The sequence below is a fragment of the Cottoperca gobio genome, chromosome 19, assembly GCF_900634415.1.
Source record: "Cottoperca gobio chromosome 19, fCotGob3.1, whole genome shotgun sequence".
Classification (NCBI taxonomy): Eukaryota; Metazoa; Chordata; class Actinopteri; order Perciformes; family Bovichtidae; genus Cottoperca; species Cottoperca gobio.
Genome location: NC_041373.1, coordinates 10,795,105 through 10,822,278, shown reverse-complemented (window position 1 = coordinate 10,822,278; position 27,174 = coordinate 10,795,105). Strand labels below are relative to the sequence as shown.

General features: G+C 39.9%; 1 protein-coding gene across 1 annotated transcript; it reads right to left on the bottom strand.

Moving 5' to 3' along the window:
* cpxm2 (carboxypeptidase X (M14 family), member 2) lies at nt 1–25,626 on the bottom strand. The gene is made up of 14 exons (XM_029456899.1): nt 24,937–25,626; nt 22,235–22,333; nt 17,212–17,321; nt 14,741–14,880; nt 11,109–11,193; nt 10,033–10,183; nt 8,458–8,546; nt 5,941–6,064; nt 5,567–5,763; nt 4,960–5,139; nt 3,568–3,865; nt 3,093–3,232; nt 2,487–2,586; nt 1–935 (listed from the first exon to the last, which is right to left on the bottom strand). Exons 1-14 carry the CDS (start codon nt 25,238–25,240, stop codon nt 676–678), a joined length of 2,277 nt encoding a protein of 758 aa, XP_029312759.1. The 5' UTR covers nt 25,241–25,626; the 3' UTR covers nt 1–675.
* Nucleotides 25,627–27,174: the final 1,548 nt, after the last annotated feature.

Below are 27,174 nucleotides of genomic sequence, written 5' to 3'. Positions count from 1 at the left end.
TTTGTGCAAACATGGTCTTTATTTAATAACTTCCCAAATGCAAAGTGTATAAAAAACTAATCAATGACACACAAAAGGTCACTAAGTCCACAAGGTTTCTTTTAAAAGGACCATAAATTGTACAAGTGCAGATAATAAAGCTTTTGCAATGGTTTACATAACTGTGTTACATAAGTTAATAAGTATGTACATAATGACAGTCATGGCCATTCCTCCTCACAGTGGTTGAAATTAGATGTTAAGGCAAATTCCTCATCTGTAACTTATATTTCACTTTTATTTTATTTAAAAAAATAAGTTCTAATAAGTTTACATTCTGTCAGTATTTATATCTGATGTCACAATAATTGATGATGGTCAATATCTAAATTATAGTATAATATAATATCATATAATACTATAAATTGAAAGGGGTTAGCCTTTGACAGAATGAAATACAGTGGATATCAAGAAAAGTTAAGTGAACTCTGAGAGAGCTTATGTCTGGGGATAAAACAAAACCAAACCAAACAAAAAGCAAATAAAGCATCCCGTATAAATGAATCCATATTCTCATCTTCAAACTTTAATTCCACTGACAGCACTCCGGAGGAATCTGACAGAGGTCCAAACCCAGGCTTGGAGTTGACCCCAGTCTAATCGGAGCAGATGTTGTTTTAATTCTTCCTCATACAATCATTGTGTTCCCATGCGTCTCTCTCTGGACCTCTGAGATTGGAGCTGCCTGAGGGGCAATCTAATTGGCTGCTTGTTGAATTTTTCCATTATTTCTTTGATCCGTGACAGGTTGGTGCGGCCGATGATGAAGTTGCAGGTGGTGGCGCCCATCGCGTAGCCCACCTCGCACTTCTTTGTGGTGACGCTGTAGCCCTCAGCCCTGGCTGTTACTCTGTACTCTCCGGGGTTCAGCAAGCGCCAGTAATCGCCATCAGAAGCTGATAACACACAGAAAACAATTATTGTTGCACTTATGTACGTGGTGACTGTTGTGTCGGGGTGTTGCATGCTCAAACTAACCTCTCCAACTGAACTCTAGGTAGATTTAACTTTTAAATCTAATGTAAATGCTTAACCTATATGTTAAATTACAAAACAAAATCATTTCAATTACAGATGGATTATGATTATTCGCACAACCATTAGCAATAATCACTTTTCTGTCAGGTGAAACACTTTACTGTAGAAGTTGTGTCCTTAAGAGTTTACCCAAGGGACCTTGTAAGCATTGTGTTTGAGTTAAATCACAACATGCATAACAGTTTGACAAAATATATGTGCAACAACAGCAATATGCAAATCTTGTCCTAGAAAGCTGAATTTAAAGAGCCTGCTAAGCAGTGGGAAAAAGCCAGCCTTCATCTAAAGCCTAAAATAAAAGTTGGAGAGTTCTTTGTGTTCCACTTTCGAGAAGACGGTGTTATATATTCCTATTTGGATTTTTAAAAATAGCTCTGCTTTGTCATATTGGATTTTCTTGGCCTCTCTTTCTGCTGAACGCTGCCTAAATGTGACATGGGAACACGAGTGCGCTTGTGTTGTATTTACAGCCTTTGACACACTCACAAAAACGACTTATTTCCAGGTCATCCAAACACCCTGACACGTCTGAACGACCACTGAGACAAATGAAATATGACGGCAGGTCTGCCTCTGCTTCTGATCTACAATCGATCCAAACAGTTACACGGAGCACATCTGCGCTCACATTGCTCACATTCACATGGCCGAAGTGTTGTAAGTGATCTAACTGTTGCCTGGAATGTTTCAATATAAAATGCTAATGAACTAATGAATATCTCAGTCTGGCAAAACATCTTTCAGATATCAGGGTGCACGAGTAGCATCCAGGCTGTCTGTCAGGCTTCTCCGTACAGTTGATTTATCCAGATGGGACAACAACTGCTTTGCAAATGTGTTTTTGAAGATTTATACCATAACTAAGCAAATGAAAAGCAGCTGAAAAGGTATCATATTCTAAATAAATAGCCTGAAATCTTTTCCTGACTGCAACTGAGAGGTTTCTGAGAAGAAACAGTGGCTTATTCTTAGTTCCAGGAATAATAATGGCTAATGTCCTCTTGGCCATTCGATTTCACGCTCTAAGTACAGAACTACTTTGGCTTCGAATGCTGCATTTTTCAGGCATCAGCAGAGATTGCCTTGAGGACGCACAATCGATAGTCAAATTCAGAGCAAGATCTAAGCCAACGCTGGCTACTGGGAATTGAGTCAGACTCTAACCTGCTCCAGCTGCTTTCATTTATGCTGTTTATTCCTTGTTACACTGGAATACTAACTCACTGTAAGAGTGACATATTCCTGAGGAATAATGTGACGAGTAAAGACAGTTAGCTTCTGCGGCAAAAGCTTACTCACATATCATTTTAGAGATGAAAGCAGAAAATATCCACAAGACAGACAATGAGATTTGTTTTGTAGTCGTTGCTAACTCCTACATATAAATCAGGTGAAATGTGATCTTGTACCTGTGCGAATATCATGGCTGATGCCCTCCACAGAGATGATGGCATTAGCTATTCCGCGACCTTGCAGGTCCCTCACCACACCTTTTATCCCACGATGCACCTGCACGTGAAAAGCAAGACCCATGCAACCATGTGTGAATCCTGTCCCCAAGCTTACCCTGTCACATCTACTTCATAATTCAACACCATGTATATTACATGTGATATGATGTATAATGCATGATCTTCAGTTTACCAGACCGTGTTTAAATATTGTTCCTCCTCATTCAGCTTTAATATTTAAATACAAGCTGTGACAGATTCTCTGAAGGCCTACAAGTCTTAAATTATAATAAGCATATTTCAGTAAGTGCTTAATTTTGACAATAACAATTTATCTAAATGGATGACGGTTAAAATTCTCTTCAGTATGTGCAGAGTACGTGATTAGCTCGTACAGTATTGATACAGCACTTTTTAGTAAATACTGTAGTGAGAAGAATAACAGGAACACATTTATAGAGCTACCATATTCCCTAAAATAACTCCAAAATAATAAAAAGCCCGAGTTTATGTGTGGTTTCTTGTGTGTTTGTTTGAGTTGCGTGGGCTGCTTTGCCTCTGTACCTGCTCCATGAAGACAAGAAGAGACTCGCGATTGTTCTCCCACTCCTCAGGCAGTTCGCTCTCATGAGGGAATTTGTCACAACCCACATACATCGACAATTCAAAGCAGTTGGTGTGCAAATAGCTGAAGTCATTCATACCTGCCAAGAAAGAGAAACCAATCTGTAGGCAGTGCAGCATGAACTTATGTCAGCTTTTGTCCAGTTATTGGTTAGAAGTTGTGGTGTTAAGAATGAAATGGATTTGAATCACTTTCTTTTCTATGTTTGTCTCCTCTTGAATTCTTACATGATGCTTTAAGCTAAAAACCTGGAAGCTTTGAAACAGCCAAAGGCGCTACAGTACTGAATATGCAGATGTGCCCATGTGTGCTAAACAAAGCTACAGCTCAAAGGATCAGAGCTGAGCGGAGAAATCCTGCATAACACAGTGTTAGGATCAGTGAGGAAACACCCGGGCGGCTGTGGACACTAACTGCCAGGGGCGGTGTGCCAGGACGCTCCATTGATGGTGCCGTCCTCCTTGGCAAAATCTTCTGTGTGGCACACCCTTTGGTTGGCAGTGGTCATCAGGCGGTGGGTGGACGCGTAGGAGAATGCCAGCCAGCGGAAGACGTGGTCATCCGGGGTGGGGGTCTGCTCCCTCCCCACCCCCTGGGAGCGAGTTTTGTCGTAGGGGAAGGTCACCACCAGCTCCCCTCCCTGGATGTTACCTCCCAGTACAAAGGGCATCTTCTCCATCCATGCGATCAGAGCCCGTGTCTCCACGGCAACCTACAGCGGGCACACAGGGGAGGGGAGGATAATGTCATTCGTGCAATCATCTCAGCACTGTGATTGCTAAATGAACTCCCTCACGCTGAAAGAACTTTCACTGCAGTGTGCTCTCAAGAGGGAGTGATAAAGTCTTATAAAATGCTGTTCACACGCTGTAAACTGATTTCACTAATATTTATTCGGAAAAGTGAATCGTTTTCATCAAGAGGCAGCAGGCCAGCTTGCATCCATAGCTTGTATTGATTTAAGAAAAATGCCACTGCTGTTTGGACTCATAATTAAACCAGCCTTCCTGTCTCGAAACACCGGTGGGGCCGGTCGGTGAGGCGAGCGAGGTTAGTTTTCACAGCTTCCTGAGCACAGATGGGGATCCCAGCTCTGCAGCTGCAGCAGCTATTCTGGAGGCTTTGTGTGACTCACTCGTGGCTCTCGGTAACGTCAAAACACAAGTGAGGATGAGCTTTTAATAGGTTGTCGGGTCTATTTTAGCTCACCGCCTCTACGTCACAAATAGCTAATGCATCCGCTTCTCCCAAAATAGACAGCGCTAGTATGCCCACGAGGCTGTTTTACCCTTTTTAAAAGGCAGATGGTCTTTACCATAGGATTTCTTTGTTAAACTGGACAAGGACATGGAGTCATAAAAAATTAGCTGGAAACTGAATGGCAATAACATTTCTATAGATGAAGCACATGGACATTCAAATTTGATGCTGTTATTTCATATTGAAAACAATGACCTATGTCACAAATAAATTAAATGCTAGTGTTTAAATCTCTCACAAGTTGCAGCCTGAAGACTTTGGGCACATATGTGACATTTCGGTAATCTGAAAATTGCATGCCTTTACTTCTAGAAATGCTGATTTTGTTTTAACTTAAATTGTATATCATACTCTTTTCTTCAACATATTTCATATATTTGATTTTATTTAATTCTTGACAGCTGAGCGGACATGCTGTCTCTCTCAGACACATTTCATTGTACCGTTGACCCTGTGTTAACTTATATATGACAAATAAAACTTGAAATTTAAACTTGGAATGTGTAATAAGTTTAAAATAGCATAAAAAAAGTCAATCAGACTCACCGAGGCGTTTTTGAACAGGTACCATTCTGGGATAGGCACATAGTGGTTGAACATTTTGCGAGGGATCCACTTCTTGGCCTCGGCTTCCCACAGGATGGAGTTGAGGTCGGGGAAGTTATGGTGAATGTCTATTCCATCATTGCTCCATCGACCCAGAGACCAGCCACTGAGCTCTGAACCCTGGGCAACAGAGCAAGACAAAGCTTTACAGTACGTACACTGCATCTACACGTTCAGGTCACTGACTAACAGGATGTCATCGACTATAAAGAAAAGCAAGCACTGACTTGCTTTTGATCTTCTTTTTCTTGTCTTTATCTATTTGAGTTTCATAAATATTGACCCTTAAATCTTGCAGGCCTGCAGCTAATTTACAACCACACCCAACAGTATGTGTTTCAGTTGTTATTTACAGCAGAACAGGCACTAATTTAACACATTGTTCATCAGGGCATTTCAGACATCCCACCAGATCATTCATACCCATTTTCCAGCAAACATCACATGTGCTCTTATCAGGGGAAGACTTGCCAACAGATATGGCGGCTGTTTTCACCAGAGACCAGCGCGGGGTATGAGGTCACTAACAGTGGCCTTGCAGACCTACCACTTCAAAGGCTTTCTCGTACCCATCGGGGTTGACAGATGGCAATAGATGGATTCTGGTCTCCTTCACCAGGTGACGTATCCGCTGGTTGCCGGACATATACTCCAGACACATGAACTGCATTAGCAGGAGGAGCAGCTCTCGTCCCAGCACCTCGTTGCCATGGGAACCTGCGGTGTAGCGAAACTCTGGTTCACCTGGTCAACAGGTTTAAACAAGGAAGAGATTTAAGGGGTGGGGAGAGATTGAATATATATAATGACTGGAACAGCACGTACACGACAGAGGAAAACACTCAGTGTGATGTCTCTGATGTTGTTATTATTCTGCATTAAATCTCGTCCTGTTGCATGAAAGCACACAGTTGTACTCACCAACTTCATGCTCTCCTGGGTTGTCAGAAATCTCTATTGCATACAGCTTGAGGCCACTGTAACTCTTTCCTATGTTATAGATCCGGGTGATGTTGGGGCACATTTCATTGACCACCTTCATAAGCTGTGGAAGATAAATAATGAAGCATCAGCTCTTAATAAATGATATAAACATTTTAGTTTTTGTATGTAAGGAATGTTTAATGCTTTAGAGAAACATTTCAAACCATGTTTTCAGGGGCTTTAAGAATATTTAGGTACTTTACTTATTTACAATCACGAATGTAGGACTTTCACTTTAAAATCTTCTGCCAAAGTCAAACAGTTTTGGTGTTGTGTTTCTTTTTGTCTCTGTGCTCTACTCACTAGTTTTTAGGGGGTGGGACTCATTTTGGAAAAGCTGATGTCACATATATCCATGCACCAAATCAGGATTTAGCAACATTCGAATCAGAGTCTTATAGATGTCCAAGTGAAATGCTAACAACATTCCTGTAGCTAGCTAAAAACAATACTGATATCAAAGGATTATTTTAGCCACTATGTCTACCAAGCTGATAACTAAAACCATGATTTTACAAGTTAGCTGTTAGCAAGCTAATGTAAGCTATGTATTAGCAAGCTGCTGTAGCTAGCTAATGCACTTGCTAACAATGCTTCATAGCTTTCTGGTTTATCAACCAAAATGTCAAAATGCTTTATCTTAAATAACTAAACTAAACTAAATATAGTTAGCCTAAAACTAAAACTGACATTTGGACATACTGAGTGTCAGAATCCCCCAGTTCTTTTGTCATTTTTTGGTTTTGCAGCTTATAAAAACTTACTTTATGGCTCTTTACCCTGTTTTGGAGTGCACCCACACAGCATCTTTTAGGCATTTTTCTGTTGTTTGCAAGCAGACGGAGGAGACAAAGAGGCACCTTCACGCAATACAATGGAGAGAGTTATTTAATAATACTCTAGCCAGGGAAGGGGGGGGGGGCTTTGTGGAAAAGCAGTCAAGGTAATTATGAAGACAGGCTTGTGGAGGAGCTGATTAAAATAGCAACAACTATCATTTACCCATGTGGGCATGAGTGGAGACACAATGAGGACGTGCAGCAGGAAAAAAGACTAACAAGCTGTTGAGAAATCTGTGTTTGGTCGTGCTTCCAGCTGCTGCAGAAGTCATTAACCAGTCAGGAGCGATGGGATTTTAATTAAGTCTGGACTGAATCTTCACTTTTCTTACCAAATAAATCATTAAACAAACATCTGGTTTTGTTCATACAACAAAGGATTACAAGTTGACAATGACATTCACGCTGTAATTCAATAAAGCACAACATTCCCTTGATAAATATGCCTGGATTGTATTTATCAAGATCAATATAGAACAGCCTGTCTTTGAACACTCCCTTCACTTCATCAACACTTAGGAGTATTAATTTTTTCTCATAGAAACATACTAAAACTGACAGGTAATAGACAGTTATTTAATCTGCCTGCAGTAACGTTATACTTAAACAAATGTTATCATTAAAGGTACGCTTCTAGTGCAAGGGTAATGGCAAAGTAATCATCATCTTCCTATTTGAAGAATGTGGAAAATGTCCTTTCTTTGTCCCTATTTTATAATGTATAATTGTCTACGCTTTGAACATATCAGTATTCCCAAGGCTTCTATATTAGCAGTGATCTAAAAAAAGGACAGTCCTTGAGCAATATCAGAAATATATTTTCCCTCCTCTCATGGGGCATGTACTTTATTTGAGAAGCCACAATGGGCTATTTCCACTTTGAGGTTCGAGCAGAGCTTTTTAAACTGCTTAGTACCATGGGGAGATAGGGTACCAGGTACCTGCATGGAGAAAAGAAATGTCAAGAGTGAAAAGGGTTTTAGGAGCCGAGTTTTAAAAATAGTCCTTCCTTTCTTTGTGAAGGTCTATTGAGGCTGGACACCCTGCGTGACACAAACATTAGCCTCAAAGTCACAGAAAGATAAACAACTAACAAAAAGCAGTCCATTTATTTCACTTTGATATAGCTGGCGTTTCAGGCTGTCACACAAGGGAAAAAAAGCTGATGAGCCATACGTTTGGAGCATTAATTGGAATAAATCTCATTGTGGGTCATAACAGCAGTTTAGGACACTTGTAGTTGACCGTTTGGCACAGGAAGTGCTGCTGCATTAGAGACGATTGCGATTCAAAGCACTTGTACCTTTTACAACCACTTAGTCACAGTGTAAGCAGTGACAAATACAGCTGTCTCTTTCTCGGTGCGCACTGGCTACTGTTCATGACAACTATATGAATAAGTAATGACACAACCCAGGAGATGCTTCATGCATTTTCATGTGGCTGCTGGCAGCGCTCACTTCATTTGTTACCGTTGCACACTTTGTTCTTGAAAAGGACACAAGTTGTGTGGTGTTGGCTCGCAGTTACACAAGGTGTTTTATTGCTCCATGCTCTGGTGTCTTTGAAAATGCAGGCGGTTGATATCTATTGTTGTCTGTTCACTGTGACTCACCTGCCTCATTTCTTTGTAGCTGTGGTGTCTGAAGTCCAAGTCATCTGTTGTTATGACTTCATTGCGTCTGTGGTAATAATTATTTGGATCTGAAGAGAATCAGCAAACATATAAAAGGAGGTGGATGAGTTATTTTTATCTGCAAAGGAAGAGAATGATCCATAATATCAGGTATGTCAAGACTATAAAAGCTAAACACCTGCTCTCTATCCTCTAGTTTAGCTTCAGTTCAGCCAAATTACAAAAAACAAACATATTTTGAAATCTGCCGTCACCCCAACACAATGGAAGATAAATGTAATTTAATTTTTTGTGCTCCCGTTACTCGACACACATCAATAACTCAACAACAACAACCTGTCTTTCCAGGAACAATGTCCCAGTTACTGTGGATCATTTCAGCAGAGCTCACTGTGAAGCTTTCGTTGGGACAGTTGTTTCAGTAGAAAATGTTCCTGTGAAAATCGTCTCGTCTCAGCACATAAAACCAAAAACTGTCTGCATGGCAAGGTACAAGGAGAAGTAAACGGGGCAGATTTGTGTTAAAAGTGTCCTTTTAACCAATGCTGAAAAATCTAAATCTAAATCAATGAACTCTTGTGCTTCATTTTTAAAAACTTGCTCCGCTGTCCTTACAGGACAAAAATGTCCACGTCAAAGTCATAAAAATATTATATATTAATATTATTTTCTACTTTCTCTTCAAACAACTTCAGTCCTGATCATAACTACCAAACTTTCGTTCATTTTCAGATTTATAATGCTTTAAATCTCAGTTTGTTTGCATAATGCCACTGTTGTTTTTTATGGGGAAAAAAAACACAAGATATTTTCTGTATACTAAATATTGGCAGATTTTTTATTCGTAGTCTGGGATATGTCAATGACAAGCAACAACTTTGACATTTTAATTTTTTGTGTAGGAAACCAGGAAAAAAAGCAAAAAAATGGCTCAATCTGATGATAAATATTAAAAACTACAATTTTGTAGCCAGGGCTCTAGCTGTGAAGTCTGATATAATAAAAATACATGATTTAATGCTCTGCTGGCCATGGGATCAACAATTGTGGTTTTAATGGGTTTCAATGGGGACATTTTTGTCTTTAAATGGAAATAGAAATGGAAATTGAGGATTTTGAATCCTCTTTTAATGGTCACACCCATATACACAGCACAGTACACACAGTGAAACCATGGAGACAGGTGTGCGGGAGCCACGCTGCCAGCTGCCAACACACATCCACATCTACTCTGCTTTAAAGCCCTGGTCCTGACTTCTCCACATCGCCAGACTGTAGACTCTGTATCCACAGTCGGTCCAGTTTTTTATGCCTAAACCTAACCAAACTACAACCATAACTGTGTTGGATCAGAATTCTTATTATCTTCCGGACAGTGACGCTGTCCATGTTGACAGGGTCATCAGTTCAGAAAGCAATTATACATGTTGTTCTGTATTTAGTAGTTCTAACTGTCCGTCTGAACAAGTCCTATATCCTGTATCGTCCTGATATTTCAACACTACAGTTGCATTAATTGTACATGTGTCTGCTTTGTCCATACAAACCCGTCACCTGGCATAGGACAGCCAAGGATCTCCACTCTCATACAGATGTTGCCAATGTGAAACCAGGAGCGAGGGTTGACTCGGATGTATCGGCCGACCACTGGCGCGGGGAAGATGTTCCGGACTGGGATTTCCTTTTCCCTGTTGCCAATGAAGATCTACTGAGGCAAACACATTAATCCAGATGGTAAATGAAGAACTAGTTTATTTGTCCTGGACAATGCCTTTTGATGAACAGCTGTAAATGAGCCTAGAACGTCATCCAATGTCCCCGATTAGATGTTAAAATGCACCTAAAAGACTAATACAATTACTAAGCAACCATCAGTGAGAACATGCACAGGACAATGATGCTTTGGTCCACATACCTGTAGAACGTGATTAAACCTGGATACCACTGGTAGTAAATTGTGAAGATTATAGTTCTCTGTACCTTTTGCCAGTGCAGTTTGGCATTTGGCATAAAAGGTGTGCAAGTGAGTGGGAAGCTTGTATCTTTCAGACTTAATTACTGTAGGGGCATTATCTCCCACATCTATGACATCACCAGCCAAGGGAGTGCACAGTTACAGAGGAATTTCATTAGCTGGGAACGTGAACCGCAGTAGGGGGCAGCGACGATAAGATTATCCTCAAAAATACAATCTGATCTGCATGTTCATTGATAATAGGAATATTAATAATGCTATTATTTTAGGCCGAGTGCATCAGTTGCTGCTTTAGTTTGTTGTGTGTCAATAAATTCCTGTATTTAGTTTCTGTTTATTCAATTACATCCAGTGCAGGGACATAACTCTTGAGGATGAGCCAGGATGAAGTTCCCATCTGCTTGAGCATCATCAGTGTTTACTGTTGCCTCCCAGCTCATTAAGCTTGGAGATAAGCAGAGATCTAAATCTTCCTCTGTAATTGCTCTCAAGGAAGAATTAATTTTTTCTATCATGTTCAAGTCAACATGGGACACACAAAACAAGAGTCCTTATGAAGCTAGTTTATGCTCGAGTTCAAAAGCTTGATAATAATTGCTTACTTTATGATATGTCAGCAGATATTGGTTTGTTGAATGTCATGATTGTTACTCACAAAGTCTTTTGAGCCGTTCTTCAGTGTTATCCATGTGTGACTGTCGTTGCTCACCATGACCTTGTATGAGGTCACCCAATCGCTCCTGTTGGTGTAAGAAAGAAAAGAAATATCCTCTCAGGCTCAATTCGATGCAAATGAGGTGACTGTGAGGAAGTAGCTCAGCAGCACACAGCCAGACACGCTTAATTCTCACAGGGAAGTCAGTTTGAAACTAGGACAATGGGAGAGGAGGTCAAAGAATATATATTAGAAGTGTCTCTTGAGCCTGTTATAGCCTAACGTTTGGGAAAATGATGTGAAGTTTGCCATGCGGACGAGTTTTGGTTCTGAATTCCAGATTATCCGACTGAATTTTGTGTCACTTCATTCATTCATTCGAATCGCTAAACAAATAACAAATGCTGACAATATATAATGATAGCTTTAATGTATGTCGATATCTAAAAATTACAGTAAATGTCGAAGAAGATTGATTCTGCTAACAGTCTATTTTCCCTACCTACCCAGGCATCCATTGATTTCCATCAATTTCTGTACAGTAGACATTTCTGATAGTGAATTTGAGTTGTGAAATCCATCAGAGTGAAAATCAAATCTGAATACGTTTTTGTCAAATTTACATTATTGGTATGAGGTAACACAGTGACGACTATTAAAATCGATCTTAAACTGCATCACTATGCAACAATCAGGGCCATAGATTGCATTGAAGACATGTCCTCAGAAGGTTTTGCAACCTGGAGGGAGTTCATTCTACAATTTAAACCTACCATAGAGAGTGCTTTACAGGCTGATTCCTGTTATTTACAGAATATGTATTGAATAGTCAACTGAATTAATTAAATAAATCTAAAATAACCAACAACAGAAAAAACATTTCCTTAAATTAGCATTTCTAAAAATGCTGGCTATGGCTCTGGCAACAATAATGTAGCAATGAAAACCATAAATAAAGACTTAAATATCACTAATGGCTTACACAAATCAAGCAAGTTTCAAACGTCTCCTGAATATTATTTTATAATAAGTGGAGATAAAGGGACAGAAATGGCTGTCTGGAACAGAAAACAACTTTAAAAGTATACAGGAGTTGTAGTTGAGGAGCTCAAACTTGCTAACATAGTGGGTTTCTGTGAAAGTATCTTAGGCAGAGCACAGAGAGGTGAAACATCAAAATAATACAATGTTTTTTTTTATGTCTCTGCAAAAACACTGTCCCATCACGCCAGATAGAGGTCTACCCAGTTTGAGGAGTATGTAGGTTGACAGTGACTTCCATGCTTCTGGATAAAGACATCAGTGCTGAGCTGGTCCAGTCTGGTAAGAATTCCCAGTTCTGCTAATTAAAGCGCTGTTATAGACAGAAACCCCTGAGCTAGCACCGCCGACGGTTACATGCCCTACAGAGCTAATTGCGGGAGAAATTCTGTTTCAGGCATCAGTGTCTTCTGCACCATCAGATCGTGCTGGCCTTGAAGGAAAATTACAAACACAGCCTGATAAAGTATCTCCCTGTGCTCTCTAACTACACAGCAGTTTCCAGAAGTCTGTGCCCACCCTTTCCAATTAAGAAGTGCAAAGGCCAAAAGTTATAAAACACGTATTATTACAGAGCAACGTCAGAATACAGGGTAAGGTCAAATGTGAACGGAAGCAGTTGTTGGTTTTCGTAGTGATTATAGGACTAAAATACAACTTGTGCCTTTAGTTTATCACTTAATTGTTAACAAAAGTTCCTTTTATTAAAAGGCATATCCAACAATTAGGTAGGTGCAGGGTCACTTTCTAAGAAGGCATATTTTAAAAGTTTGTCATTCGAAAATGCTATCCCAAAGTAATTAATAAAATACAATTTAGGCCATAAGCCTAGACAATGGGGAGCAAGTTTTCTGTATTGTTCGCTGACACAAGCTTACAGTCAGGTCTAGCATAATGGAGAATCCAGTATTGTTGTAATGCGTGGGCTTAATAATTCAAGGTGAATCACTATGACTACAGTTACCTTTCTTCATAATCACACACACACACACACACACACACACACACACACACACACACACACACACACACACACACACACACACACACACACACACACACATAATCCTCTGTGACCTCAGAGTGAATTTCTCAAGAGCTCATCAAATCAAGTATGTACTGTACACTATGTGAGCACGTTAGCATAAGTGTCACACACTTAAAATGACAAGGTCAACATGTACCAATTTTAATGCAGCATCAATCAATACTGGGTTAACTTTGCCCAATGGATAGAAAACCATTGTGTCACCAATCATTCCAAAGACAATGAGTTGTTATTAAAAACAATACCAAAATAACATGCACACCACTGGCACAAAGGTTGAAGCGATGTAGCCAGATTCTAAATTTAGAGTAGTTATTTAAAAAATGTCTGCATACTCAAAAAAGACACTATGTAGTGATGATCTGAGGCTGTGGGAGGTGAGATTATACCCATCCCTTTGTGTTTGGACGTGAAGTACATGAATTGCCATGGAGACCTGGTAATATAATTCATATCTTAACGAGCTTCACAGACACTGTTGGCAGCGTACAGAAGACTCATCCCATGTTGCAGTCAGTAAACACTTACTGTAAATATAATTAATGTGGAAAATGTGTACAGTTTGAAATATAATCCCTACTTGTTATATCTCTCTTGTGTGAGTGTGATGAACAAGTTTACGGTGCGGTAAAATCTTTTTTCTCCTGTGTTATTTTTATAATGAAGTGACCTTTTAAGGGGCTGTACTCCAATCAATCAAACTCATAAATCCTTAATCCCACAGTGAGGGGATCAGAAAAGACTTGTGAAAAGGGCAAACACCAGTGAAGGTTCAGAGCCATGTGGACGAGATTAAAAAGCTTGTTTTGTTTATATTTGTGGAGTCATATTTTCCAGTTGGGTTTACAGGAAAATCCAAGTCATTTAGAGTTCTGCAACAATTACTGCTGTCTTGTCTACTTCCAGTTTTCATTTCCCATAGTTATTTTCAAACTCATGCCATGTGCAATTAGATTTTTGTTTTGGATTTTCTTACACAATGCGAGTGCCAGGGCTCCATGGATGGCAATGTTGGTCTGTCTTTCGGTGCACCACTTTTATCTGAACAACTATTGGATGGATTGCTATGACATTTTGCACAGACATTCTTGGTCCCCAGAGGATGAACCCTGCTGACTGTGCAGATGGCCTTGATGTTTCCTCTAGCGCCAACATACGGTTGACATTTGTGGTTTTCAGTGAAATGTCTCATTAATTATTCATTAATTAATTAATGGATTGCTATGTCCCATCAGTCTCAATTGTATTTTGTGTTTGGTGTTAGGTAATGCAGGTGATTAAAGCAAAAATCTTTTCATAGATGCATCTTTCTTTTCACTATTCTTTTCTTATATGGATCATGGATAAAAAGATCGAGATTGAGCTGCATTATGAAGCTATGTGAGAAGTTTCCTTGCTGTTGTTTGGTTTAAAACAACCACTAAACAAACATCGCCAGGAAATAAGGCAATTTAAAAGAACAAGCACAAAAACCATCCCAGACAATTATCCTTAAAAGTTAACTCTCCAACTCTCCATGCATGTCTGTGTGGTTCCTACTCACGACCAGAGGGAGCTTCTGCCTTGTGTGATGACCCCTGTGAACTTCGTCAGCCTCCGAGCATCCACCTCGAACCACTGCAGCGGGTCATCTCTCCCAGCGCACCAGGCCCCGTCATAGAGGTCATCTTCATAAAGTCCAGCCTGCAGGACAGACACAGCCGCGTGGAGCAGAATTTTATTCCAGATGTCCATGTGGAAACACAAGCACACAGTCCATGTAGGGTACAACACACTGACTGGTAATGCTGGTCGACTCTTTGCTTGTTTTTGCTACATATTTATTAAAAGTAACTGAATTGACAGTGAGGAGTGTTAATCATGCGTTTGATCCTCTGAATCTAAATGATGCTGTCCAGATAAAATAGATGCATGATAAAGACGGCATATGGATCGTACATTTTATGAAACAGGTACAAGACACATTACTCAAACGAGACTACTTAAATGGAGTGAACAAGGGCAGAAACAAAGCCAGTGAGGTTGAGTTATGAGAATGAATAAAGGACACATCTGTGAGACAGGGCTGACTGTCTGAGCTTTTTCTTTTTCTTTTTCATTTCCCAGCATTCAACAGTTTTAGTTTGCGTGTTACTGATGGAATGTGAGGAGACATTTTCTTGACACTTGCTTCAACAGCTGAAAATGTCAACGTAGATGTAATGCATAAAGAGCTACTCTCTGCATGAACTGTCACACACATGCTGTGTGTTTGCTGACAGGTCACGTTGTCCGTCTTCCTCATCTCAATGTTAACATTATGATGACACACTGCGCTGTACATGCTGAGTGGATACTATCACTGCGTCTTTATCATCACTGTCAAGTCTCTTTGAAGTACACCACGCTTCTTTTAAATGCACGAGCAGCTAATAATTTAGGGATCTGAACACAGAAGAATGATGTACATGATTCTACATTTATATATTCTCACCTCAAAGATGCATTAAAAAATACATTATGCAAGTTAAGATTGGAATTGGCGTGAAATCATTTTACAATTACTGTACGGAAACAAAGATGATCTTATCTTATGAAAGTATATATGGGTTTTGTGAACTATCCTCAACTTTAATTAAAATGTTTTACATCACATTAAACATCTTTTAAAATGAGTCTTGTTCATTGAAAGTTTCCTAAAAAAACATATATTTCTGGAAGAATGTGACGTTAAATTGAAATCGTTGTTTTGCAAACATACATGTGTACATCTTTCACATCTAAATGTGTCTCTTAAGCATGTTGCAGCTGTAAGAAGTGTTCAGCTGCCTGGAAACAAATTCCTAAAGCAAAAATGCTTGTCTACGTCTACTGTTGAATGATTGGGGAAATTTACAAATAAATACTTCTGCCAAGGAGAGTCTGTTTCAGGTCCAGTTGTTTCTGTCAGTTAGCAGAATATATCAAAACGTATAAGATTTAATTGAAATATGGAAGTCATGAAACAAGGGATTACTGTTGGTGCCAATCCAGATCCAGAACATTTCCTGAATTACCTACTTGAATGAAAATAAATCTGGGATATATCCCATAATTATGTCACTATATGTATTTTACTGCAAGATAAGGACACAGTTTTTAACTTTCTAAACATTTCTATTACAATTATTATTATTATTAGAGGGTGTTCAGTGCTGCCAGTATGCATCTTCTATAAAGAAAGTTCAATTCATCACAGAACTGTTGCTGTCTGGAGTCTAAACAAACTGTAGCGGCTAAAAAAAAGTGGAATTAAACCAAGCTCACTGGCTACAGGCCCGGTGCAACAGGCAACATCTGCTTTCCATGTTGTTTCTTGTGACTTCCAGATAATTGTTCTGGACACTATCTCTGCCCTGCTACGATCCCCTGACAGGCAGATCACTTACACAGAGGTGCACACACACACAAACACGAAACAACCAATCCTTTGTTTTGTTGATTTCCTGAAACATACTGTAATGCCTTGCCTTGTGGATTAAGAGCACGTGTGTGTGTGTTTCATTAATTGTGTGCATTCGGAGTTCATCCTGCAGAATGAGGCACGCTGCAGACTGTACACATGCTAATACCCTCACAGCACAGCTTAACACTAACAGGAAATACCTCTTCTCCCAGATGCCAATCCTTTTTTGTTAGGCTTGGGGATGTGCCCCTAGTTTCACAGCAACACCGTTAGTTTCTTTGTTGAGTTGAATATTAAAATATGTTGTGAGCTGAAACAGAACGGTAAGGCCATCCACATTTAACTGAGCCAGTTATCGCAGCCGGCATCTTTGCATGGAGCTTTAATATGCTCTTAAACTGATCTTGAAATTAAAAGATGTTATCTCTGGATCATATTTCTTTTGTGTTGCTGCTTTGTGGGAGGGGGGGGGGGGGGGGGGACGATTCCATGGGGAAGCTTCCAAGAAAAAGGTGAGATTGCCCAGGGTATAATGCAAGCCCCGACATTCCTGGCAAGCTCGCCCAAGCTACCAACACTTCCCCTCTTACCTGAATGTTTAGACGACCTCTGTGTGCACCAAGACCGTAGCGTTTCGTAGTTGAAGCATGAAGCTGGAAATCATCAATCTTCAATGTCTCCAGTCCCATGGGAGGGCATTCTGGGTAACGAGAATGACAAATTAGCCTGTGATGGTAATTTTTTTTATCACGTGTTGCATAGCTCCAGGAGCATTGCTTTCTGCACGGTATAGCTCCTGACTCCTTGACAACAACAGTAATGAGTAATTTTAACTTTTCACAGTGAACTCAAATGTGTGAAGAACATCAGACAGCAGCTGTGTGTTTGTTACTGAGAAGATAATATATAGGTGGTCTATACAGAAAACATTATGTAGTCAACACAACATAGATAATGAACAGTTTCATTTTAATAATGTGAAATGCCCGAATTAAAGCAGAATGTGTTATGATCAGTGTTCATGTTTCTTCATTCTGCCGCCGAACAAAACACGACAATAACGAAAGTGCATCTGGAGTTACTATTGCCAAACTTCGCAGATAATTTAATCCCCTGCATTTTCCACATCACACGTTGAGTTTGAAAGAAAACAAATAAAGATAAGTTCATGTGTATGAAACATTTCACACTTCTCTCTGTCAACAACTCATTTTCTCTAAACCTGGAAAATCAAACGGCAAAAGGTGAAACAGCGTGAGGGAGGCTTTGATGTCTAAACTGCTATGAATTTCAAATTTTGTCAATCTTCATGGATGATTAATGACTATACACTATGAAAGCGTCCTATCACAGCTATCTAACTGCATTATGCATACATGATTAAATTGTTGCAATGAATAAAGCAATATCATGAAATGGAGAATATGGGAAAATTGCAGCAACTAGAACTGCAAAACTGTCAATCATGTTTAAAGGTATTAGTAAAAAGATATATATATATATATTCATTTGATTAAAGAAAAATATTTCAATGTCAGAAAGGTTTTTGATTACTTATGGTCTTTTATACATTTATTTAACGCATGCCCACTATTCGCTGCAGCACTATGGATGCTAGACTGAGAGGGGTTTGTTGTGCCAGTTCTATTAGCAGATATTGGATAAGCTGACAAACGGGTCAAAATCATAAAAAGTTGAGTAATCCTTCAAGACCTTTTGCACAGCATGTTCCCTTAGAACACTCCAGTTATTTTAAATTGCTCTTCCATAAAGTCGTGGGACAAATAGATAAATACATTTTTTTTTAAAGAAAGAAATTAAAGCAGCAGAGGCTGAGATTTGATGACTTTGCTTCGGTTAAGCTCCAAAAAAAATGGATCCTACATTTCCTATAAAGCGAAATAATAATGCCTCCCTGTCTGATAAACACCACTGTGTTTTAAACTTTATGCTCTGTTCTGTTTTTTGAAGTCTCCAAGTCCAAGCTGAAATAACCCTGATGACATCACTATGACCTCATCAGCGTTAGTTGGGTTATTTTCTCAGACTTTACTCTCTGACTTCTTTCCACTCCACCATCACATGTTCATAACTGTAGATGATGATACTTCACTGTGAAGATATCCTCCCAGCCCAAACCAGGGACATGAGTAATCTACGGTGCACTGAGTCCCAGAGTTCCCTTCTTTACTGGCATTGCAGAAGATGGCAATTAGCAGTCACAGATATGACTTATCATCTTGTAATTACCTCCTTGATTATGGCAATTATCCAGTAACACCCACTGATGCCACAGCAAAGGTTTGGCTGTCATGCAGCCCCCTTCAAGGCCCTCTGCCCTTATTTTAGAAAAACACAGTCTTTAAAGGAGAAAGCTCCACATCACTTAAGAATGTTTTCATTTGCTGCTGGAGGGAGTTTGCAGTTCATTTGAACAAATGCCTGTCTTTAAGTGATTGCAGAAGCCGAGTTGGTGTTCACTAAATAGAGCTCTTTGTGTGAGATTGGCTCATCCTTTACACAACAATAGATATCAACCAGTGAGTGCCAAATGGGCGAATCAAGGTTGATGTGTCAAATCCCAGCTGCCCATCGGCTCTTTGGGTCAGATCATGCTGTTTGCAGACTTTTCACTTTCATTTCACTTTTAGAGCAATAATTTCCAATTGGGCACCGTTCTATTTGTACATGCAGCATATGCTGCACATGTTGCTGTCATACCGCCAGGACTGCCTTCGCAAATGAACACCCAGAAGTGTAACAGGCTCAAAGAAGACAAAGAAATGTTCTTTTAAAATACTGTGGATTTGGACTTTTGATTTTATAGGATGGATGCATGTGATTGTGGACATATTGTGCAGTAAAGTATATATTTGATCCATTAAGGAAGCTGGCTTTGCATTGTACTGTATATGTTCCTGCAGGCTGTTATGTCTGATACACTGAAGACCATCAATCACATGCACCAGGATTTGTAGAGAAGCCAGAGGAAAAGATTAGCATTCAAAATAAACCCACACATACATGAGAAAATGTACATTTGGTGCATAACGCAAATATAGCTTGAGAGCAATGTAATTCCTGCTTTAAAACTGAAGCGTAGAAGTCGATTAATAAGCCACTGGTAAGTCCAGTTAGAGTGACATTCACAGTAACTCTATATAGCAATACAACACGTGATCTACTTGTGACCCTGTGTTCCCATATTTAAAATCCTCTTGGAATAAGACACATACTGCAAAACCACAGGCTCTCTGTGTGGAGCGAACATATTAGGGACAAATCGGCCCTCAAAGCAGCCTAAAGGATCAAGGTTAGCGGGACAAAAAAATAAATGGGTGCCTGCCATGTTGCAAAGCCCTAAATAATTTTAACCATCACCATGCAATCCTTCACAAGAGGACCCACACAGGAATACGGCATCTGGCCTTAACAATGATGTGTAATAGAAAAGAAAAAGCACACAGTCCAGGATTGATGTGTTACTATCTAGGCCACTTGCCATGTGAGGCCTAAAAACAATTATGGGATTAAAGTTTAGTAAGGCTTTGTATGTCACAAATTCACACATGGTGGAAGACTATTGATTAACTTGATTAACTACTTTAGATGTACGATTTATTCACATTATAATGTTTACCGTAAAATTTAAACTGCTTTCAAACAAAGCACACCAGTCAGTCTCGGAACCTATTGGCTAGCAGTTTGACAAAGATTTAGCCAAGACTTCCTTTTCTGTGCGCTTTGTCTAAGGTCCGATTAGCAATTTAAGACGCGCAAATGTTGTTGGAGTTGAGAGACGATGTCCACGACCAAATTGTTTCACAATTAGTAGAGCAAGACAAGGTGACTTTTGCTGAACAGCGACCCATGTGGCCACAAATGACAATTGCAGGATAGCGGTACATTGAACTTTCATGTTCCCAAAAAACAAGGAAGGTTGAACAGCTAATTTGTCATATGCAGCAAGCAAACAACTTTAACTTGAATGAATCATTTGCCGTTTTGGAACAGTTTTCAGTTCATAATGTGAATGGGCTCCCAAGGAGGAAATGGCAAACATGTCTCGTGGTGAGGTATGGTGTGTTTATGGTATTTGTGTGATTAAAAACCAATCGAAATGTTTATCCATCATGAAGTCAGCAAACTAACTTACCATCAATTATATGGTGGTATCTAGCTAGAGTTACATTAGCTAACATTAGCCACCATAAGCTACTGGTCATACCAGACCAAGGAAGGCTATAGCACCAAATCTCCTTGTTGTATCATAATACAATAATTGAGCAATAATGTTTTTTATTGATCTTAAGTAAGTAGAATATTGTGTTATTTTTTCACTTAAACGACTACATAGTCTCGCTTTAAAAGAAAATCCTTTAACGACTCATTGAGACTCCGAAATCTCTTTAAATATCAGCCCATGATTATTACTTTTCAGACTCTGCAACTTGACTGTGCACTGACAAACTGTGATATCAGAGCGGAAACATCTTGTTTCAACACATTTTTGTTACCTCCGATGGGAATAATGAATAAGCCGTTGAAACTTCCGTTGAATCAAACATTAAAAATCCTCACCAGTCTTAGATCCCTGTTTAATGATTTCCCCATTGTTGTGGTATGTGTGGATGTGGCAGGCACTGAGGTTCTGCTTCACCTCCAACAATGGCTGAATAATGAAACATTTGGAGGCTAAACAATTTCTAAAGCTGAGTAATGCAGCTCTTGATGTATAGAAAGTGTATGATATATACATTATATTTTATTTTACATAAATCAGCTGCTACCTGGAGATGCTGAAACAATTTTGGAAAACAGATTGAGTCACATTTTCTTCCATGAAAACATGATTTTGGGAGCCTGAGCCTTTCAGATCTTGACTGTTTGGGCTTTGTTTGTGCCAGGCATGTCGGCATGAAGTTCCCATTTTCCAACATGCAAGAATATCCAACTTTCTGCTCCCATGTGCCAAATTAAAAATGGCAGCCTTTCCGTCCGTCTCGGTAGGTTCTTTACAATAGCTTAAATATAAACACATAAATTCACAGTTGGCCTCCACAACCTCTCTTAACCTCCCAGAATGATTAAATACATATTCCTGTTATGCTAGACATGCTTGACACTGTGTAAATAACTCTAATAAGGGCAATATCTCCATGTTGAGAACTGTGGAAAGTCTGAGGTCAAAGCACCTAAATCATGCTCTCAATCGAGCGAGTTTAATCTGTCATCTGACATGACAGGGAGGCTACAGGGGCATCCTGGCTTCAGTTTAGCAAATATATATAGTGAACCATGGAAACTAAACACAATGCTTCATAGGCAAAGAAGACATCAGTGCCTCTGTGGCTTGACTCCACTTCTGAGAGCATCATGTTAAACTGCCAGACTTTTCCTCTCAGGGAAAATATTCTCTCTGAAAAACGAGCATATGCTCTCTGCCTATTTCCAAAATATTTGTCATCTCTGAGAGAGTTTGTTTCTTTTTTCCCAGCCTAACGGCTCCCGTGAAAGCTGAGAAATGATCCGTGCATGTCTGAGGGAGGATTAATTTTTATGAGATCATGAATTTCCCATAACAACTGAGAGTGTCACCGGTTGTTCACTCACCCTCTTTTATCGAGTTGTATCGTCCTTCTCCTTCTGAGATTCTGTTTGTTTTCAGGGCGCTCTTCTTGTTTTTCTCGGCCTTTTTGTTGGCTATTTTCACTAAGGAAGGAAATATCATTAATGCATGAACAGAAATAGAACCATTTTCCATTTTTGAAATGGGCTCAGACAGGTTGAATCACCTTTAAAAGTGCTGATTCATTGTTGTTAACCAGGAGATGGCGTGTTGACAAAGGGGGAAAGAAACTTTGGCTGGATTTCTACACATGTGGATAGATTCAGGATTGGGGACTGAACCAAGAGACAATCTCTGGGCACAGAATTTGAAAACGTTTAACTCTTGTGCTCCTTACCTTCAATCACAGTATGTCTCCCACTCAGAGTGGCTAAGCCAATGCTAATTTAAGATCTTTAATACACTGAAATAAGATAACTGCCTCAAGGTTCAAATCAGTCATGGAAGCACCCTGCACAGGAGGCAGGATGGGGGCAGGGAGTCATGGAAGTGTGCTTTTTATTTGACTGAGTGTCAGGTCAGGATAGGCCGCACGTGATAACAATCCTCCTCACATCTGAAAGTCTTTATCCTCGTCTCATTCTGGGGACGGGTTAAATCCTCAACAATGCTCCTGGCTGCATATGTGGTTCAGAGTGACAAATATAGAAGGTTAAGTGGTATTAACACAATAACCGCAACAAGAAAAAATTCTACTTAAGTTAAACCGCAGTTCAATGCACTCACATGTCAAAAGTTTAAGAGTTTTGAATTATGGGTGCTTTAACATGTGCAAATCATTGTAAAAAAAAAAAAAAGATACTACCACCATGAATACATACAATACATACATGGTCACTTCTGGAATAAATTCAAACATTGAAAATATTCCACTACTCTACAGGTTGAGAAGGTTTCCCAACTGTTTTCCCTATCCAAAACATTCAGATAATGTAAAATAGTTATTGTTTTAACAAGCTGAAACAAAGCAAGTTTATATATATATATATATATATATATATATATATATATATTTATATATAAAATACATATATATGTAAAGATCTCCAAAATCCAGGAACCAGCATTTAAAGACTGTACTTAAAGCTACAACAATTGGATTTAATTTTTTAGTTTTTATTGGATTTTATTTTATGTATTCATTTAGTTGCCGTAGAAGGAGCTGTAAACACAGCATTGACTTTGAAATTGACAAAAAAAAATATTGTATGTAAGTATACATACATATTTATTCAAAAGTCCTTGTGATCAGAATTCATGAGCCTCTAAAAATAACAATTTAGCAGTGACTTCTATATATTTCACTGTTATCATATTCCTGCTCCAGTCCCACCTGCAGCAGGTATTTCTGCTGAGACACGTGAAGCCAGATGCCTGGTACATGAGGTCACTGTCGACACAGCTGCTCTGAATTATCTGCCACCAACCAACCGAAAGCCCTCACGCCTGTTACTGTCCTCCAATCAGCTGGCAGGATCTCAAACATACCTACAAACCTGCTACTGCATGTGCTGAGAGTCCCATAGAGAGAGCGTTAAACTGTATGCAGACTATAACGGGACAGCACTGCTGTGTATCGCTGCTTTTGGGAAAAGAACGTGGATTTCACATGTGCTCTGGCTCCTACATGTAATGCAGTCCTGAACGTGGGTGAGGCTGTTAATCCCACACAGAAACATTGCTCTGATCTATGCGTATGGGGAGGGGTGTGTGTGTGTGTGAGGAGGAAGACTACCTGAGGAGGTCATTGTTATTGTTTTTTTCTTCTTTCACCATGTGAATTGAATTCAGCTGCTCCTCTGAAGTCTGTGACACGTTATCTGGCTTTGAGTAAAAGTAACTTTCTTAATGATAACCTGCAACTTCCAACAGCAGCTTTATGTTGTACAACACATTTCACTTTAAAAGCAGCAGCCGATACAAAAAGACACAGAAGCAGGTTCGATTTTTTCAGTTTCCTTACTATTTCTATACATACAATTCTGAATTTATATGAGTTTTGTTTGATAGGGATGATGCAATTTGACATTGTTCCAATACAGAGCATTAAACCAACGTGCTGCACAGGGCTTTTTTATGTACAGTATAATTCAAATATACAGCTTTCATTATCATAAAACCACCACAATATGGAACTACTATAAAATACACTTCACACAATACACATGCACCAATATACCTTGATAATTTACAGTACAATTAGCTATAAATGTGCACAGCTCTGGTTTGCCTTTAGCCTACATTTGATCTTCGTTGTAAAAGATTATGTATCTGGAATTCATTCGATTTCAGTTGGTAATCTGTTCCAGAGTTGACGGCTCTTTATACTGAAGCTGATTGTCCACATGTTGTCAGTATGCGACAGTGATGACACCGGACATACTTTTTGTCCATTATTCTCAGTGCCTGATTGTATAAGAATGTAAGATTGTACATGGTGATGTTTCTCTCATGTTTATTTAATTAAAAAAATGTATCAAAACTTGCCGGAAAAAGCTTCAATGATAAGCCATACACTGTCATCTAGTGGCAACACTGACTCATCAGGTTACTTGAAAAGTTTCAGCAGAACTTTAGTACCCCTATTGCTGATTGGTTGCCCATTGCACTGTAAACATGATTTTTGTGAAGGACTTATAGAGAAGAAAAAACAAACACTTTCTCAAGAGATGGTAAATGATTTTACCTGATTTTGCATCAGCTGTAGTTTTATCCGTCTGCCTGCTGCTGTCTGCCTTTCCCTTGGGCACTTTCTTGCCAGGTTTTTGGCTGGGGTGCTCATGCCTGTCAGGTATCGAGGCCACAGGCTTCTCCTGCATTTGGACCTGGTTGTACTGCTCTCTTGTCAGCAGCTCCTGCATGTAGTAATCCTCATCCACACCAGCAGAGCCATGGCTAAGGTCTGCAAGCCCCACAAGGAGTCCCAGCAGAGCCAGGGGGGTTAGGAGGCTGAGGCGCTGTCTTGTCATGACTCGGGGGATTATCTCCATCTGTGAGTCCCGATGCCGTCTCCCGAGGAGCCTGCTGCTGCTGCCGGGCTGCGTCCCATCAACTGCTCCCCTTCCTCTCCCTTCTCACTCCAACGCGGAGAGTTCACAAAGTTCTCTGAGCGCTCCAAGTCACTGACGAAAGCAGCGGAGCCAGAGGGTCCATGGACGCCTCAGTCTGGGAAAAATGCAGTGAGGGAGGGAGAAACACAGAGAGCAGGAGATGAGGGAGAGGAAAGGGAAGAGGCAGGGAGACAGACAGTACAGTTTTCTCCTTTAGATGCTGGCAGGTGACTCAAAAAGAAGAAAAATAATCTTTCTCTTATAGATTCAAATGAGTCCAGGCTGCTGACACATCGCAGAGTAATTTTATTGGTCTAGGTAGGAGGGAAATAAGGATCCAAATCACTCTGGGGATCACACATTGACACATTCAGGATCTGCTTTCATCTCCATCTCCTCCCACTCTGTCTGGGGCAGGCTTTAACTGGAGGAGAGTTTATTTCATCCTGCGGGGGGAACAACTCAGAGACTTAAACTGTTCTTAACCAGTTTTGCAATTATGTGTGTCCAAAGGAGAAGCAGAGGCGAGTTTCCTGATCCACGCACAAAATATGCATTCCAAAACAAACAGTAGCACTCATCTGCCCTGAACAGTAAATCACACAGATGTTAGGGTTTAGTAAAAAGTGCACTTATTGTGTTGAACGTCTTCTGGCGCCACATGATATCCCTTTAGTGGGGAAGATAATTAACTTGTTGCTTCTTTTCAAGCTGCCTCATTTAGCGAGGCACTTCTTGTTTGAGCCAAGGCCTGTGTGGACACTGCAGTAATTTACATGTTAACATGCAGCTGAAATTAAACCGAAAGAACTCTCCGTGGCGCGTCCGGGCACGTTCCAACAAAGGGATGGAGCGATGCCCTGCGTGTCACACCTCATCACATCAACGCTGTCTGTTCCTCATGAAGCTCTTTTTCTCTCCTTTAGCCAGAACTCCTCATTAAAAACAGTTTTTCCCTGCTAAAAAGATTAATCCTTAAGTTAGATAGGTTTCATCACAAGCATCCCAACATGTTATATCAAGCATTTGGAGTTATTTCTAAGCAGCCTTCGGCTTAAAATATTTACTCTTAACGAGAAGTGGGATTCCACTGAACATTTGCACAACTAATAAGTACAGCTTTTGACATTTCATCAACCTGAGGCAAGACAAATGAAGGAAAAGATAATAATCCTTTATTAACAAGGACGCTGCCCAATTTAAATGCACATATAACTGATGTGGATAGACATTGCATGCAGATAAGTCCGAATAGGTTGTATGGAAATCAGATTTTACACCTGAGACTGATAGCTTCTGAGCGGTGGCTAAAGGAGGCTGCGGCTGCAGGCGAATAACAGAGGGACAGGAGCTGCAGAGTGGGTGGACAGCTCGAGGCTGCATGGCTGGCAAAGTCTTTCCCCAGCTAGGCAGGCATTCGCTGTTCGCCCACTCCTCATCTAGACTACACCCATCCAACCAAGTGTTCTGGGTGGGAAAATATAGTGGAGGACACAAAAGGAGCGAGACGCAGAAAGCAGCCGAGAGAGGTGTAGCATTTTACTGTCAAAGGCTTTGAGACAAGAAATATCCTCTCTCCCTGCACACCGTAAAACAACCGCAACTCTTAGAGTGTCAGGTTTCTCCAAATGCATGAGTACACTGTGGCTGTGATGCCTCTGGAGGCAGGTCTACATTTCACAAGTAATTACTTCATGGCATGGTTGAGGATTTCTAAACCAGTCTGGCTGTCTGTTCAAATCAAATCAAATCAAATCAAATGTATTTGTATAGCCCAATATCACAAATTATACATTTGTCTCAGTGTGCTTTGCAGACTGTACAGGTTACGACACCCTCTGTCCTTCGACTCTCGCATCGCACAAGGAAAAACT